This window comes from Calliphora vicina, chromosome 2 (assembly GCF_958450345.1).
Source record: "Calliphora vicina chromosome 2, idCalVici1.1, whole genome shotgun sequence".
Lineage (NCBI taxonomy): Eukaryota > Metazoa > Arthropoda > Insecta > Diptera > Calliphoridae > Calliphora > Calliphora vicina.
Window position 1 is genome coordinate 52,937,963 of NC_088781.1, and position 19,726 is coordinate 52,957,688.

At 31.2% G+C, this 19,726-nt stretch overlaps 1 protein-coding gene across 1 annotated transcript in view; it reads left to right on the plus strand.

The window, feature by feature from the left end:
• Window positions 1-13,140, plus strand: part of LOC135951981 (uncharacterized) — a 46,551-nt gene extending 33,411 nt beyond the window's left edge. Inside the window, exons 2-7 of the mRNA XM_065501743.1 lie at window positions 10,014-10,263; window positions 10,336-10,538; window positions 10,603-10,858; window positions 12,092-12,531; window positions 12,565-12,768; window positions 12,884-13,140. Of these exons, the coding sequence (XP_065357815.1) occupies window positions 10,014-10,263; window positions 10,336-10,538; window positions 10,603-10,858; window positions 12,092-12,531; window positions 12,565-12,768; window positions 12,884-13,140 (1,610 nt within the window). The remainder of the gene's footprint in view (window positions 1-10,013; window positions 10,264-10,335; window positions 10,539-10,602; window positions 10,859-12,091; window positions 12,532-12,564; window positions 12,769-12,883) is intronic.
• Window positions 13,141-19,726: the final 6,586 nt, after the last annotated feature.

The following is a 19,726-nucleotide window of genomic DNA, read 5'->3' on the forward strand; positions in this document are numbered from 1 at the left end:
ATTTAACGCACGGTCAAATTCGTAACATTGACTACCTTATATAACGAACGTTTCAAAAATTGTATACTCGATATAACGAATGGTGAGAAAAAACAAACAAATTCAAACAAACGACATTGACATTTAACATTGACAACCATATATAGCGAACATTTCGAAAATTGTACGAAAATTGTAAACAAAAGTAGTAAAGAATAATAGGTGCTGTTGTTTTTTCTATTGTGGTTTTAATTGCTTGTTCCACAATATCGAATGAAAGATTTCGTTCGCATTCTAAGCGAAAGAAAACTGATTCGATCATATAAATATGGAGTTAGGGAATCCAAAATCGCTTAGAATGCGAACGAAATCTTTCATTCGATATTGTGGAACAGGCAATAATTGTGCAAGTGTTCACGTGAATTAAATATTGGAAACCGTAGAAGAATTTCATTGAAAGAAAAAGTAAAAAATTTCGATGAATGAATTAAATATGGAATAACAAAATTCTCAATATGTATGATGAAGAAAATAAAAAGAAAAATTTTTTCGTGAATCTGGAATCTTCAAAATCTGTTTTTTTTTTAAATGTTTGTCCCTGAGTTTAATTTTCTACAGGTTGAATAATTTTCAGAATCGAAATATACATGCCTCCTAATGTCATAGAAAAAGTTGACCAAAATTAAACAAAAACATCTCGATATAAGGAATTTTTCAATTTAACGATGGGCCTGACAACATATCGTTCGATATACCGGGATTTGCCTATATAATGATTTTTCATTGATTTTTTTAAAATCGGATCACAGACGAAGAAATAGTATCGTTTTAAAAATTGAACATACCCGAGGTGTCCTACTTTGGGGACCTCTGGTCGCACCCCTGGTGGGCCCATGCGGTTGAAATTCAAAACTTAAACTCGACAACACATCTTCTTTGCGCATGTCAAATTTTATTCAAAGCGGAATAAGGGTTTAGAAGTTACAGATTTATTTCACTCTTTTTTTACCACTGTGCAGCGCACACATTTTTGTGCAAAAATTATAAGGAGTGGTCGTAGAGCATTGAAAATTTGGCACCAACGAATTATATGAACTAAGTAAAGATAAACATGAAATTTTATCAAAATCGTCCACGCCCACTGCCCATACAATCCAAATCGATTTTATTGCATAAAATGTGTCCTATCCAAGCAAAACTCCAGAGTTCCAATAAAATTGGTCACGCCCATAAAACCCATACATAGATTAGAACTTTTTTGATATTTCGTTTATCATTCGACAAAAAAATTTTAATTTTCATCCTTTTCCGAAAACTTCCGAGAACTAATTTTTTTTTAATCGAAAGAAAACTCCTTCGCCTATCATTTTATTAAAACACTAGTTGCCCGGTAGCATTAACTAATGTTAGTTCTTCAAATTTATCCAACCCACATACACCTGCCTGTTCTTATTTATTTGCAAATAAAATATCTAAATTTGTACTGTATACTTCAAGGAGCTTTTTTATTACAGTTGACTGGACTCAAAAAAAAAAAAATCCGAGTTTTACCCGGAATTTTTGAAAATTCCGAATCGAATACAAAAAAATCAGCCAAATCGCTCCAGCCATTCTCATTTGATGCCATTACATATATATAGATTAGCTTGGGGGAACGTGGGGCTACACAAGTTTTGCTCCATGGAAAATCAAAAATAAAATAATTTTTAGAGGCTTTTAGATTTGGGGATATCTTCTTAACGGTTTATGATATCTTTATATTTTTTTTTATTTATGGAGAAATACTATATCCATTAAGATTGCTCAGATGCACGATTATGTCGAGCCCTTAGCGCCAAATTATCGTAAGCGACATTTACTACATTTTTTTTTATTGCTAAAATTAAAATTTTATGGACCAACTGATGTTTTAGCGTTCTCAGAATATCAAAATTGTTAATAACTTAAAAATTATAGCGGGTAAGATTTTATCGTAAGTCAATGTTTATATTTTACAGAAAACGAATTTTATCGTAAGCGACAGTGGTATCGAAAAAAAAAGAGGGAAATAAATCCGTAACTTCCAAATGGTTAGATTGGTTTGAATGAAATTTCACACGCGCAAAGAAAAAGTGTTGTCGAGTTTAAGTTTTGAACCTTGACATCATGGGTCCACCGGGGGCGCCACCAAGGGTCCTCAAAATAGGACACCTCGGCCATGTTATATTTTTAAAACGATACTATTCGTTTGTGTTCCGATTTCAAAAAAATTACACACATATAATCTTCTCATCGAGCACTATAATAAACCTTGTCCTAGCTGTCAAATATCTCTTATAGCTCAGGAGGTATTCGCATTTGAAAATTTAATTTTAAAAATTTTTACCTACCGCACTCCAGTTTTTTGATAACAGCGGGTCCAAATATTTTCCGATTTTCTCCAACAATAGAAAAACAATTGTTTAAAAATAATGATTAAGTCCAAAGTTATAAGCATTCGAATTTAAAAAATTTTAAAAAGACGATTTTTCGCTAATCTTCTGGGAAAAAGGTACTTTTTTCTTTTTAAATTATCGCAAAAACTTTCTAAGAGGATGTATAAGGAATTTCTACTTTCTGAAGGCTAAGTTTTCATGAAATATTTTAAATGAAAAAAAATTAAAAAATTGTTGTTACCGAGGGGACCAGGTCCATTAAAAAAACACCTATTTGTTATGTAAAATTAAATTTTAGGGCAACAATTCTAAAATCGCATATTCGATATCAATATATAGTAACCAATTTTGGGTGGCCTAATATGTTTCCAATTATTTTGTAAAGGGTTTAGATATTGTAGCAAAAAAACTAAAAATTCCCATTTTTGGAATTTTTCAACACTTTTCTGGGAATTGCGGGATTGCTGATAACAAATTTCAAAATCCGTTTTTATTTTTCCATTTTAAATAGAAAATTTTACATAACCGTAAAATTTCATTAAAACCTATTCATAAATAACAATTTTATTTCAATTCGAAAAATTTGTATCTATGTAAAAATTCAATAATAAAACATTTTTTGTCATATTTTTCAATAAAGTATTCCATGAATTTTTAATTCTCAAAAGTTATAAATATTTTTGAAAAGTAGACAAATAGCTTGAACGAAATTATATTATATCGCATCATAACATTTTTAATTCTATGTATAAATTTCAAAATAATCAAAAAAAAACCTTCTCCTCCAAAATTTGTGTTTTGTCGCTTACGATAATTTGGCGCTAAGGGCTCGATGTGTGCCATAAAAATCACGAAATCGTCTATAAGTTGAGCGAATAGATGTTCGATTTTCAAAGTGAATTTGGATAATTTGGTAGTGTTGTTCAAGTGTCAATCTATTCATGATTATTTGCCAGAGCATACTGATCATAAATGTCAAAAAGTGAGCGCTGTATCACAGTTCGTTTAACAGTTAACCCTTCTGTAGTTCTATCGGACATAAAAAACACACTTTAGTTAATAAAATTGACAAATTTACGATCACTTAAACTCATGAGAGGGTGGGTCCCGGATGCTGCAACTTTAGGCAGCACATTGGTCCGAATTTTAAGTAAACGTTAACTGATTTAAGTCTCCAAAGCTAGTGGTCTAATTTATGCAAAATTTACAATTTAAAGTCTCCAAAGCTACTGGTGTGATTTGTACAAAACTTAAAGATCGGTTAGTTAGAAATATAAACATTGTTAAACGAAATATAAAGAATCTGAGTTTAAATTTGAATCTGAGTTTAAATTTAACATCTCTTTAAGTACCATTTCCAGTGCTCCTAACTCTTCCTTTATTGATATTCCTAGTTTAGATCCGGTGGCAGATCTACATATAATTTAAAAGATCAATATTATTATCATTTATTTTTCAATTAAACCCACTGTAAGATCCCACTACAAGTAAAAACTAACCGACTATTATATTACAGTTTAACCATTTAGTTTTTATTTACTTATTTACCTACAATAATCGTCATGATCACAATGATCATGATGATTGGGTGTATTTTTCATAATAAAAAAAAAAAACAACTAACTTATCATTGTAACCGGTATTAATATTTTGTAAATCAATTGTTCTACTATGTTTTTTAGTTCTAGTTCTTTTATGATTTATGAACAATTGAACAATTGAGTATGAGAGAAGCCAACTATAAATAGAAAATCTAAACCGCTCATATCAAAGTTTACTGCCGCAGTTCACTTAAGTTCAATTCAGTTCATTTTGTTAATTTTAAATGCAGTTTTATTGTTAACATGAATGAATGATTTAGAAAAAAAAAACAGCTAAGAATTGGGTTTGTTTCTTTTTTTGAATCTTTTTTTTTTCTTGTTTTACAGTTTTTTCTAACAGCAAAAGGTGATCGATTGTTCGCTTTTCCGTTTTGTTTTTTAGACTAAGTAAGAAAACATCTTTATTAACTACACAATTTGTTGGCAGATGCACTTGGAGAAATTAAAGAGTAGAAACGTCAGATTAACGTCGTTTTGCCATATTTTTAAGTCTTAAAATCGTATTTGGAGATATTAACGATTTAGTGTAAAATCTTTTGTTTTGATCTTTTGTATTGTTAAATCGGATTTGAGCCAAATGTGGATTGTAAAAAGACGAACCAGAATATGACATTATCTAGATTTTGACAAGATCCTCCTGGCTTTTAAATTAATGCTAACCAAACACAGCGCCTGAGCACGAACATTAAACGATATTTTACATTCACACAACACGATCGCCAACAAAACTCTCAACAAGGAGTTCAGACTAGATTACGTCCCATTATGAAAAATACACCAATATATTCTTATTTAAAGCATTTCTCTTTTTAGTAGACACAAAATTCACCAAGAAAATTATATTTATGCTTCAAATTTTGTATTTTCCCAACATGATTCTTTCAGTGTACAAATAAATGTGTGTTTCCGATACATTGAAAGTAGTAAAGCTGTAAAGTTAACAGAATTAGGTTCTTTTTGTGTAGTTGTTGATCCATAATCAAACGTGTTTATTTCCTTTTACAATGTTGGTGTTAACAATGTTTGTGTAAATGGTTGCCGAAAGGGAAATAGAAACAGAGGCCTTTCAAATAGGTCTGTTTTATCATTATTATAAATTTCAAACTCATTTTTTTAAATACATACAAGCCTTACAGAAAAACAAGAGCAACTGTTTTTAATTGAAACCTAATCGGGATCATTGCTGATGTATGGATGTCTCCTTTGGTCATAATTTATTTAGGGGCTTCGAAAAGTTAATTTCAGCACTATTGAAATTGACAAGGCTTTTTATGGTTTTAGAAGTTTGGGGTAATTTTAGCTCCAAGTGCTATTAAGGGTTAATTTTTATTTTTGTGCTGTTATTTTAAATACTAGAGTTTATGTTATATTTTTCTTAAGTTTCATCAATATCGGCCCAAAAATATATCACATTTCGCTATCTTTCCATGAGAAATTTCAAATATTGAAAAATTTGACCTTTGACCTTCACGATTTAAGGGTTAACGTTTTCCGATTTTAGTAAAAGTTTCTGACTATATTTAAAATTACCCGGTCTATAATATTCTGAACATATTTTACTTAAAATTTAAATCGCAGGTACGGTCAAACTATAGGAGGCATTGTGATACGTTTTTCACATTTTTATTCCCTATTATATTGTCAATAAATCTCCAAGTGATGATCAAAAAATTCTAAAATTTGATTAACAAAATTTTTAAAAATTTGAAAGTGGATTTTTGAGGTCATACCTGCGAATAGGTTAACGTTTTCCTACGAAAACAAAAACTCATATACAAGAAATTGTGGAAATATTTTAACTAAAAATTAGATTTTATTTTAATATTTCTCAAAATATGTTAATTTTGTTCCTACATTTCTTGTTCTAGTGGCCTGAGACACGTTAATGGCCTGGCGATTTTGTAATAACTTTAACATTTTTTAACCAATTTTGGTCTTTTATATCTCATTAGAACGACAATTACGTACACATTTCGATTCTTTTAAATTAAATTGCAAAAGTAATTATTTAGTGGCAAAATTTTTACAAAAAACTGAAAAAATAGCATGTTTCGCAATTTAAGGCTCCATCGCTTAGGGAAGGCGTGGTCGTAGGGGCGTACAATTGTACATGAGTTATGTTCAAGGCCAATAGAAAACAATTGGAGGGTACCCCTTAAGATTTATACTAAAAAAAATGCATGAATATTTTCCCAATGAATGGTTATTTTTATACCCTTCACCTTCGTGAGAAGGGAATATATAAGTTTGTCATTCCGTTTTTAATTTCTACATTTTTCATTTCCGACCCTATAAATTATTCTGGATCCTTCTAAATAGCGGAGTCGATTAAGCCATGTCCGTCTGTCTGACTGTTGAAATCAATTTTCTGAAGACCCCAGATATCTTCGGGATCCAAATCTTCAAAAATTCTGTCAGACATGCTTTCGAGAAGTTTGCTATTTAAAATCAGCAAAATCGGTCAACAAATGGCTGAGATATGAGGAAAAAACCAGGACAACCTCGATGTTTTACGTATTTTTGACCTATATATGGATTACTTAGTCATTAGTATAGACAATATGGATATATAATGATAGACATTTCAAAGACCTTTGCAACGACGTATATATGATAGTAAATTAGACCTATAATGGGTCAAAATCGTAAAAAAAAAAAATTTTAAACCGAATTTTTTTCACCAAAAAAAAATATTTAAAAAACAGAATTTTTTTTTATTCAAAAAAGCATTTTCAACAAAAAACATGTAAGAAAATTTGGTCGGGCTTGATATTACCCTACACTAAGTAAATGAGCAAAAATGTTTTTCTTTTAAAATATCAATAATTTATATTCGTGAGTGATTTTCGGAAGTGGGTCTTATATGGAGATATGAGCAATTATGGACCGTAAAAAAAGCTTAAAATAGGTCTAATCAATTGTGAATATTGATAAAGCTTTTAAAACACTTCTTTCTTCGATTCAAAATTAAGTCATACTTTGAATACATTTCGTATGATTCCTTTATAAATCAGTAACTTTTTTAAAAAGGCCTGTAAAGCAAAGGCCTTGTTTTTTCCCCTATAATAGTTGTCTTATTGTAATATTAATCACACGTAATTTTATACTCTAAGATTTTTCTTCATTATTATTTGCAGCAACAGAACAGAAGACATAAAAAAAAATAAAAAAACTTTTATCGAAACTCAGTTTATTTATTTCAGTTTCTCCTGACTGCAAATAATCATTTTTGCATAAAAGTTAAAAGTTGTTTTTTTTTCTTTTTTTTGAACAGTAAATCTTTCACTGTTTATTTTTATTTTAGCATTTCTAACGCAATCTATGCCATTGACATAATTTCACTCGTGTGCATTTTTTTCTAATGTTTTTCTAGTTATTTTTCATATTCCAAAGATCAGCCAGCAACAGCAGCATTTAGCATAACATTGCATTGCATTGCTTGATATTAGAACCAAACCAAATGGCTGATGAAATGAACTAAGTCAAGACCTTCACGTTTAAATGTTGCCACTAGATGTAAGTAGTAACTAACATGTTCTATTCTTATTCTAATGAATCTCCAGATGAAGGCATATTTCTTTAAGCTGTAAACAAACTACCAGCTAGCTGCTTAAAGAAATCTAAAGCAATGCAATGTTCGCATACAAGTAATGTTGATAGTTTTGACTGGCAAAAGTGATCATGATTTTCACTTGAAATCCTATTAAATAAAAAAGTTTTCCTCTTGACAAACTCATATTTAAAGTTTAGTTCAGTTTGTTTGTCTGTCTGTATATTTAAACTAAATCGCTTTTAATAACCAACCAGCCAACTTCCTCTCCAGGTAGCAGGATTTCTGGTTGTTGTCTGTCATAAATATGGTGATTCGTTCTAAGTGCTTTTAATAAGAATGAATGAGAAAATTTAATGTTGTTTATTAAAACTAATGATAATGATAGTGCTACTTACTCGTAGTAACTAGAAAAGGGAACTTTAATCGATTATGTGCAGATGAACAGCTAAAATATAAATGTAATTTTAAAAATAGACGACTATTTGTTGTCTATATAAAGAAACGTTTGTGTTGTGCCCCTGTCATTATGGGTAATAAGATTAATATAGCTGTTTTGATATAATTTCTTTAAGAGTTTTTAACGATTTGATGTTATTAAATTATAGATTTATTTATGCATTAGCTTTTTTAGTTACAGGGGATAGAAAATAGTTTTTTAGCACAAAATTATGATAACTTGATTCGTCTCAAAAGTGGTTTGGTGAAGAAATTCAATTTTTAAAGGGGTTTTGTATTAAAAAAAATGTTTTTGTACTAAAAAAAATGTTTTTATACTAAAAACTGAGTTTTTATACTAAAAACTGAGTTTTTATACTAAAAACTGAGTTTTTATACTAAAAACTGAGTTTTTATACTAAAAACTGAGTTTTTATACTAAAAACTGAGTTTTTATACTAAAAACTGAGTTTTTATACTAAAAACTGAGTTTTTATACTAAAAACTGAGTTTTTATACTAAAAACTGAGTTTTTATACTAAAAACTGAGTTTTTATACTAAAAACTGAGTTTTTATACTAAAAACTGAGTTTTTATACTAAAAACTGAGTTTTTATACTAAAAACTGAGTTTTTATACTAAAAGCAGACGTTTTTATTCTAAAACGACGTTTTTATACTAAAACGACGTTTTTATACTAAAATCACGTTTTTATACTAAAACCACTAAAACCACGTCTTTATACTAAAACCACGTTTTTATACTAAAACCACGTTTTTATACTAAAACCACGTTTTTATACTAAAACCACGTTTTTATACTAAAACCACGTTTTTATACTAAAACCACGTTTTTATACTAAAACCACGTTTTTATACTAAAACCACGTTTTTATACTAAAACCACGTTTTTATACTAAAACCACGTTTTTATACTAAAACCACGTTTTTATACTAAAACCACGTTTTTATACTAAAACCACGTTTTTATACTAAAACCACGTTTTTATACTAAAACCACGTTTTTATACTAAAACCACGTTTTTATACTAAAACCACGTTTTTATACTAAAACCACGTTTTTATACTAAAACCACGTTTTTATACTAAAACGACGTTTTTATACTAAAACCTGGGTTTTATACTAAAACCTGGGCTTTATACTAAAACCTGGGTTTTATACTAGAACCTGGGTTTTATACTAACACCTGGGTTTTATACTAAAACCTGGGCTTTATACTAAAACCTGGGTTTTATACTAAAACCTGGGTTTTATACTAGAACCTGGGTTTTATACTAAAACCTGGGCTTTATACTAAAACCTGGGTTTTATACTAAAACCTGGGTTTTATACTAAAACCTGGGTTTTATACTAAAACCTGGGTTTTATACTAAAACCTGGGTTTTATACTAAAACCTGGGTTTTATACTAAAACCTGGGTTTTATACTAAAACCTGGGTTTTATACTAAAACCTGGGTTTCTCCTAAATTCCTACAACTTAAAACCAAAGCTATCACAACTTTAACATAACCTTCTGCTGACCATAGGAGAGTGTAAATTAATGATAATATGTCAATAAATAACATTAGGTTAGTTAAATGAAAAACCAGATTTGAGGAAACAGGACATTTAACAATTAATTTATTGACTTTTATAAGTTGAAATGGCCAGCAACAAGTTTTGTTAGAGGCAGACATAAGTTAATGAACTTCTTCTAACGGATTTTGATTTGTAACATAAAATACGCAACAAACGCACACACAAAAAACGCAATCATACAAATTATAACAAATAAGATTAATAAAACTTTTATTGAAGATTAAAAAGAAACTGTGAACTGGTTGAGGATTTGCAATGAAATACTCAATTTCACGCATCAGCTGCAACATTAAGCGTTCACAGCACAGTTTATTAATTAACCAAATCGTAGGCGATGTTAGATGTCAATAAGATAAAGTGAAAATTGATGTCTGATTTTAATCATTGAAGTGTATTAATTTTAAATGTTTTTATTTTGTATTTAATTGCAGAAATACACAGTGTATCAGGGGAACCCAATTACAAATACGTCAACTTGACCTGGGAAGTGGAGTTTGTACAGTCTGATCAAGATGCTATAACAAATAGCAGCGCCGAAGTAGAGCCACCCAGGTCCTTTCAAGTGTTCTTTTGTGAAATGCAATCATTTGGACCACATAGATGCCGTTCCAAGGTGGTAAATGGTTCTAATTCGTTACAAATGTTAGACAATACGGACAATGATCTAGAAGTAGATAAAATGTAGGATTCCTAAGGAATTTTTTGAAGAAAAAAATAGATTTGAAGTATTTTTCTTTTATATTGTAATTCTAGAAGACAAGTACGTCAATACATGACCCAGGTGGACAATCTCCGAATGGCCACCAAATACAGTTTTCATATACGTTCCACGCCCAAGCATAAAAACATGAAAGTTACCGGACGTTCGGAAATATTTGACAATGAAATTGAGGGTGAAGAATTTCTGAGTAATAATGTGGATCAAGGACAAACTATTGTTATACCCACTAAAGGATGTAAGTTATTTTAAAGAGTAAATTTTTTCTAAATGAAACTATTAAAAATAAACAATTTTATTAGTTTCGGCCCAGGCTACCAGATGTTTGCCCACCGCCTCCGAAATCGAGGTAGAAACTGGCCCCCATTTTGGTGGCAAAATTGTGGTAGATGGCGGCAATTGTGGCATTAAGGGTGATCCTAATGATTTGAAAGATAAATATGTTATGCGTATTGATCATAAGGCTTGTGGCAGTATGGTGAAACCTGAAACTAATACCGTGGAAACCTTTATAACCGTACAGGAGAATTTGGGAATATTTACGCACAGCACAAGAAGGTAATTGTATAAAAATATTTAATTGTTATTGAATAAAACTTATAACCAAAACAATCAAAATCAAACAAAGTTGACCTTTTTATATCGGAGGTCAAAGGTCAACTATTTAATATTTAAGAATTGTCGTGAAATATAAAAAAAAAAATTCGTTGTTTTAGACTAAAACCGAAGTTTTATACTAAAACCGAAGTTTTATACTAAAACCGAAGTTTTATACTAAAACCGAGATTTTATACTAAAACCTGGATTTTATACTAAAACCAGGGTTTTATACTAAAACCAGGGTTTTATACTAAAACCTGGATTTTATACTAAAACCCACGTTTTTATACTAAAACCCACGTTTTTATACTAAAACTAGGGTTTTATACTAAAACCCACGTTTTTATACTAAAACCCACGTTTTTGTATTAAAACCCACGTTTTTATACTAAAACCCACGTTTTTATACTAAAACCCACATTTTTGTATTAAAACCCACGTTTTTGTATTAAAACCCACGTTTTTGTATTAAAACCCACGTTTTTGTATTAAAACCCACGTTTTTATACTAAAACCCACGTTTTTATACTAAAACCCACGTTTTTATACGAATACCCACGTTTTTATACTAAAACCCACATTTTTGTATTAAAACCCACGTTTTTATACTAAAACCCACGTTTTTATACTAAAACCCACGTTTTTATACTAAAACCCACGTTTTTATACTAAAACCCACGTTTTTATACTAAAACCCACGTTTTTATACTAAAACCCACGTTTTTATACTAAAACCCACGTTTTTATACTAAAACCCACGTTTTTATACTAAAACCCACGTTTTTATACTAAAACCCACGTTTTTATACTAAAACCAACATTTTTATACTAAAACCCACGTTTGTATACTAAAAAACACATTTTTATACTAAAGCCCACGTTTTTATACTAAGCCCACGTTTTTATACTAAAGCCCACGTTTTTATACTAAAGCCCATGTTTTTATACTAAAACCCACGTTTTTATACTAAAACCCACGTTTTTCTACAAAATAGCACGTTTTTATTACATTAACCTTGTTTTGAGTGACTGTCAAATTATTCGAGTTCAATACTTAACGGTTAATTGTTTCCAAGTGAAACTAATCCCTTAATTTCGGTCGATTTTGCAACATCATTGCACGCACAGTATCGTACGATTTCGACAAATTTAAATTTAATTTTCCTCTTTTTTCCCCCTCTTCGCCAATAGATTTGTGGTAGTGTGCAGCTATCAGTCTGGCTTACAAACGGTGCGAGCCAGTTTTTCAGTTCCCGGTCGTGGTGGCGCCTCTGCAGTACAGCAAGATCATTACGATGAAGAGGAACGTATGGGTAGAGGTTTAAAGCCTATGCGTTATGTGGACAAAAGTGGATTGGTGTTAAAGGAGACAGACACAGACACAACAGAAAACAATGCTGTGGCATCTGAAGAAAGCCCAGCCATGGTTGAAGAAATGGACAATCCAGCAATATACGATAATAACAGTGTGGAAAATGATGCATTGCAGGCAACGGATGATACAACAAATGCAGTTGCAACATTAGAAAATATAATACCGGGGCTAAATGAAGAACACATTAAACAGCAAACGGAAGTCAATGAAAATGAAGATCAAAATAACAATGATCAACATGAACAGCATAAAGAAAGTGAGATAAAACACAGTATAGAGTACAATGCAGGCAGCAGTGTGGCAACTACCAATGTAAACGATGATGATGATGATGATAGTAAAGCTGACGAGTCAGATATGGCTGCTGATATTGATGGTGAACAATTTTCAGCTAAATTTGCTAAACTAACATTGGAGCTCAATGATCAGCCGGAAAGTGTACAAGAAGAAGATGACAGTGATGATGATTTTGGAGCAACACCCACAGGCAGAGGTAATTTATTTCTTTTAATTACATATATACAATATATAAATTGCAAACAAAGATCTTAACATTTTAACTAATATTCCTGCTTCTTGTTTCCTCCTATTTTTATTTTCTTCTACAGGTTTTGGTTCTGGTTTCGAATTAATTTCTCTCAACATGGGCAGTGTCATGTTGACGGTTTTATTATCTGTGATATTAATTGGTGTTTTCATTTATGTTTTATATCGTGAAACAAATTTACCACCTCCCATGACACAATCTTCGGCAAATGCCTCCAACAGACACCATCAGCAGCATCATCATCAGCACCAACACTTGCACGAAGTGGACACTTTACCCAGAACATTAAGAACCAAAAATCAGGATTTATTGGCTTAACGTAAGAGAAGCCTTCTTTGCAATTATCTTTTATACATAACATACTCATATATACTTAAAGACATACGAATTTTTATAGCTTCCCTCCTATTTTTTTTCAACCAACTACGCTTTATTGTCTTGCTGAAATTTTTATGATTTTAATTCGAATCGAATTGAAGTCTGTTCAAAATATTTCATTTCAAAACGACTAAGCGTAGGCATCGTGATGCATTTTTCCCCCTTTACAATACGTACATTTATTTTTATAAAATAAAAAACAAAAAGAAAATACTCGTAGTAAAGACACCATATAATAGAGAAATATGTTTGAGAAAATATTAATTGAATTTAGAGAGAATTGGTAAAAGTAATGGAACTTTGAATTGAGAAAAAGTAATAGCTAACCCAAAGTGTGTTCATAAGATGGTCCTACGAACATATAATAATTTATAAATTTTTAAATCATTTAATCTTCTATAAAGAATAATAAATCCTAAGATGGGCTAATATGACTTACAGGGTAATGAGGTTGGAGTGTATTGTGAGAAAAGGTTCTGAACTTTCACTGATCATAGAGTGATCAGTGAAATCACCCTTAAGTTGGTATTAGGGTAGTGGATCTTGGACAATGCTGACCATTCTTAGGCAACTGGAGCGGACTGCAAGTTCTCAAGGGCTCTGTGACACATTCTAGACATAGAAGGCACCAAAGCCCTATTGAGGATGGACAAGCAAGGTTTAGTAATCATTGTAGAAGTGATCAAGAGTCATATGAAGAGCTTGAAGTTTTTTAACATTTCATTGCATAAATTTTATTAGGCCTTTTTTAGAGGGAATTTCAAGTTATACAGATTCTATAACAACTTTTTGGTGGCCAAATGTGCATGTCTCAGCATGTTTCATTTTCACTATAAGTCATACGAAGATCATAGAGTTGCCTAGCAGATTCAATATATTCTTGTACAACAATCGCTTTTGCACAAGTTTCACAATTTTCGGTCCGCTGCGATCGATGGCGACTTTTGTAATCAAATAATTCCATTATTTGCCTGATATAAGCTTTCGAAATCTTTCTGATGGCCAAATGTTCATATAATGCGACATGTCCGCAACTTCATTATAAATTCTACAGCGATCATCTCAGAATTTATGCCGGCACAAATTACGGCTACCTTTAAATAGGCAGATGAATTTTTAAAGTCTATGGTGAAGATATATAGCTCAAGACAATGTCCAAACATGCTACAATTTCCCTATAGCTCACACCAAAATCTTTACATATCTGTTCCGTTATACCTTCGATGTTTTTTTTTTATAACATTTTTAAAACATTCGAAAGAATCATTGTCATTCATCAACAATAAGAGAGTATTTATAGTTGATGGTCATCCATACGGAAAATAAAATTCAAAATCTTAAAAGTTTAATAAATTCTACTATTTTTAAAGAAGATATGAAGTTGATTTAAATTTCACAAATACAACTTTCAATCAACTAAGAGAAATGTTATGTTTTTGGAGCGCAAAATAAAAAAAATCCCATTGATTGCAATTTTATTGTATCTTCCAAAGAACTCAGATATGATTTGTTGTTGATGGTCCTGCGAACCTCTAAATAAGTTTCAAACCTTAAAAGATCAATGCATTTGAAAATTTGTCAATAAGACATGAATATGATTGTAATTTCATTACAACTACTCTTCAATTCTCTAAGACAAAAGTTTAGTGTTTAGTGGTCCTTCGAACCGCAAAATAAAAAACATTGAATATAATGATTGAATTTGGTAATACAAAAGTTATTAAAAACTAAACGGAAGTAAAAACCTCATTGATTGCAATTTCATTATAACTTTTAAAGAACTAAGATATGATTTATTGTTAATGGTCCTTCGAACCTCAAAATAAGTTTCAAACGTTAAAAAAGCAATGCATTTGACAATTTGTCATAAAGACATGACTTTAATTGTAATGTCACTACTACATTCTTCAATTATCCAAGACAAAATTTTAGTGTTCGGTGGTCCTTCGCAACGCAAAATAAACAACATAAAAAAATCAATTGTTTTGAAAATCATGATTGAATTTGGTAATACAAAAGTTATTAAAAACTAAACTGAACTAAAAACCTCATTGATTGCAACATTATTATGATTTAATGTTGATGGTCCTTCGAACCTCAAAATAAGTTTAAAACGTTAAAAATTTAATGCATTTGAAAATTTGTCATAAAAATACGACTTTGAATGTAATTTGACCACTACAAACTTCAATTATCCAAAACAAAATTGTCTAGTGATCCTTCGCACCGCAAAATAAAAAAACTCAATAGTTTTGATAATCATGATAGACTTTGGTAATAGATACAAAAGTTATTAAAAACAATAGTGAAAACAAATCTTATTGATTTTAATTTCCCTATCTCTCTTTCAGTTAAGGGCGGATTTATTTTTGATGGTCCTTCGAACCGCAAAATAATTTTCGAAAATTTTAAATTTCAATATTTTTAAAGAAAACATGATATTAATTGGAATTTCACTATTACACCTTTCAATCAGCTATGAGAAAATGTTAGTGTTTAGGGGTCCTTCAAACCGCAAAACAAGAAAAGTCAATACATTTGGAAATTTTAAATGAGAACCTGATTTTGATTGTAATTTCACCACTGCAATTGATTGCTTCCTATTGGGAACAAAGGACTACAACGAATCTATTCCAATCGATTTGTTTTACCTCTCTCCAGCTTAAATCAATACGGCTGACTTCGATGTTCAGTTGCCGACGCCAGATGTGTAACGGTCTGCCTACTCTTCCAGCGCCATTTGCGGTTCAACATATCAATATACTTAGATATCAATCAAGTTCGGATGGCCGCTGATTTGTTTATCTCCAGAGTTCCGTATTACATATGATGTTAGGCCAGAAAACATTTAATATTCTTCGGAGAGATTGATTAACAAACACTTGTAGGGAGTTTACGTCGTGTTCCGTAGTAGTCCACGTCTCGCATGCCTAGAGGAGCACAGACTTGACACAAGAGTTAAATATATCGAACTTGGTGTTCTTGGATATGCCAGAAGATTTTCATACTGACCGAAGGGTACCGAATGATTACTTGGCTTTTGAGATTCGATACGCTACATCTTTGTAGGAGCCACCTGTGTTTGTTAAGATGCTATCTAGGTAGCAAAATGACGCGACTTCTTCTAGAATAATGTTCTCTATGCGAAACTTGTTGGTGTTTACTGTATTGCAGCGTATTGCCTTACTATCGCTTGAGTTTATATTTAGACCAGCTTTTATGGCCTTTGTTTCGATGCATTTAAGTTTAGATGTCATATCTTTATAGCTGTGTGAAAGGAGGGAGATATCTATCTTCTGCATACTCAAGGCTATCGAGTTGTTGGTTAAGACCCCAGTTGATACCTCTATTAACTTGAGTAGCATTACGGAATATAACATCTTGCACGATGTTAAAAAGCTAGGGAAACAGCACGCAGCCCTGGCGGACACCAGCCACACTTTGGGTGCGACTCCTTTGCAAGCAAGATTGCTCCATATTGAGTTTTGATTCAGCGTATCAAATGCTTTTTCTAAGTCGATAAACAATAGGTAAAGCGAAGAGCGAAGTTCTTTGGATTGATCTATAGTTATTCGTTGACTATTGATGCTGTGTCGGATATTCTCCGATTATTGATTTGCTCTATGATCTTATTATCTGCACTAAGGACTAAGTATAAAACCTTCTTTTAAATTTGAATAGTGTTCGTGTGTTAGCAAGAAATTCTGAATAAGGGAAAGCAATATGTTCGCTGTAGTATGAGGGTGGGCTTTAAGCATTTCGGTCGATATGTTGTCGGCTCAAGGGCCTTATTCGTTTTTAGGTTATTTACAGCATCCATAACTTCTGGGATATCTGGGCATTCAATGGAAATATCTTGCCTTATTTCGTGGAAAACACAGGTTCATATGTCTTGATAGTTAGAAGTTTTTAAGTTTCCATATTTCCAGTTGGTCTTTCGCAGATGTTGTGAGTTCGCCTTTGGCGTTTCTCAGCGGTCTGGTGTTCGAAAAATTAGTTTGCAGTTAGTTTTTTGGTGATGCTATGAAGATCCTAGGATCTGTTATCCGCAGAAGCTTTTTGTGCATCCTCTGCAAGTTTGTTATACCATTTTCTCTTATCATTTGTGTTGTTGTGCGTATGTATTTTTTAGCGGGGATTTCTCACCGAATGTTTTGGCTGCGTTTAATTATACCCTACACACCCCATAGTGGGGAGGGTATTATGCGTTTGTGCAGATGTGTGTAACGCCCAAAAATATTAGTCTAACACCCACCTTAAAGTATACCGATCGACTTAGAATCACTTTCTGAGTCGATTAAGCGATGTCCGTCCGTCCGTCTGGTCGGCTGGTTGACTGGCTGTCCATGTAAACCTTGTGCGCAGAGTACAGGTCGCAATTTTAAAGATATTTCGATGAAATTTTATACATATTATTTTTTCGGCTCAAGGACCAAGCCTATTGAAACTGGCTGAAATCGGTCCATTATTTCACCTAGCCCCCATACAAATGTTCTCCCGAAATTGGACTTTATCGGTCATAAATGTTTAATTTATATATGTATCTCCACAAATTCCGCTGCAAATAATTTTTATATACACAAAATTCATGTCACCAAATTTTGTTACGATCGGTCCATAATTAGTCATAGCCCCCATATATACCCGCTTCCGAAAATCACTTTAACGTGCATAAATAGCTTAAAAATGTTGGTAAACACACACAATTCAACATAGTTAACTTTAATATAGACATAAATCACACGACCTAATTTCATGGTGATCGGTCCATAATTGGTCATAGCCCCCATATAAGGCCCACTTCCGAAAATCACTCAAAAATATAAATTATTGAAATTTTAAAAGAAAATTTTTTTTTGCTCTTTTACTTAGTGTAGGCTTGACCGACCATACTTTCTTACTTGTTTTTCTTTCAAGAATGAGGTTCCAGGTGTCGTTAGACATCTAATGGTTTTTCTTAGGTACTTTGAGACCGATGTGATTACCACAACAAAGACTGAATTTATTGTTGATGGTCCTTCGTATCGCAAAATGGAAAACAATAATTAAAAGGTCAATATACACACAGCCTCAAAAGAGAGTAAACACCCGCGAATATTTAGATTTTTTTAGGATCATGAAAATCATTATAGTCCGACTTAAATCTTTTTTTTTACAACCGAATCTATTATTCAACTATCAATCTCCAACAAACCGTAATATTAAAACTTTAATCGATGAATAAATTTTAGGATTTTCATTATTTTAAAAAAAATCAAATAATTTTTGGTGTATACTCACTTTTGAGGCTCACTGTATTTGATAACTGCAAAAAAGACAAGATTTTGATTGTATTTCCACCAGTAACTTTATAATTATAATTCTACCACTACATGTTACAATAAATTAACATAGAATTTATTTTTAATGGTCCTTCGAACCAGAAAATAAGAATCGAAACAGTTTAAACAATTTAATGAACTCATTAGAAGCACTTAAACAATTTCTCTTTAAATTCAATTAATATTTTCTAAATTGACTTCTAAAAATGGTGTTATTTAAAATAATCTTTTTTTATATGAAAAAAAAAAACAAACATTTAATGATAAAAAATGGCACTTTTTCTTATAAGACTTAATTAATAATAAGCACAAATTATACTTTAAGTTATTTCTTTTATTAGCTTTTAAGTACCACATATATATTTTGTATAAAAAATAATAAAATAAAAATAAAACACACAAAAATCATCTTAAAACCATTGCTTTTTTTCTTCTAAACAAAAAAAAAAAAAATACCATGGAAAATAAACGTGACTTAACAAGAAAAGCAAAAGGTAACAACCAGATTTTCTGTTTGTTTCCAGCCTTGTGCTGTTTTAAAATTGAAATAAGAAAAAAATTAGAAAAAAAAAGTGGAACAATTTTTTCACGAAGCCCTTTTTTCTGCTCATGGTTCTTTTAAATAACAAAAAATGGTATAAATAAAGTAAGTATAACTAGGTTAGGTTGACTGGTCTGGTCTGTAAAGCTAGGCTGAGTTTCAAATAAGACAAACACTACCAGAAGTATCACTATCATTTTTATATATACTTCGTTTAATGTTCAATGTTCTTCTAAGAGTTTTCTAAAGCCAGTTATTTGGCTGGGGATTAAAGTGTGAAGAAATATTTCTATTTTATACCAGTATCTTTTAAGTATGTTTTGTGGTACGAGTATTAGAGAAGAGTTTGAGCGAGAGTATAATTTAGTGTAATAAAAAGAATATTTTTTAAACGGTTGTTTAAATAATTTTGTTCTTTTGTTTCGTTTGGGGCCAGCAATTTTGTAAACTGACTGACTGACTGATGGCGAATGTGTTTATTAATAATAGTTATTTAAGATTCTTGCGTTCATGAGGGGGAGGGGTTAAAGTAATTTATTTTCCAAACTCTTAAACATAAATAAAGTAATTGAAATTTGTGGATATAGAGATGTTGATAAGGAAGTAAATAGATTGCCAAACAACTCGTTTAGTAGGCCAGTATTTGTAAAAGTTTAGCAAATCT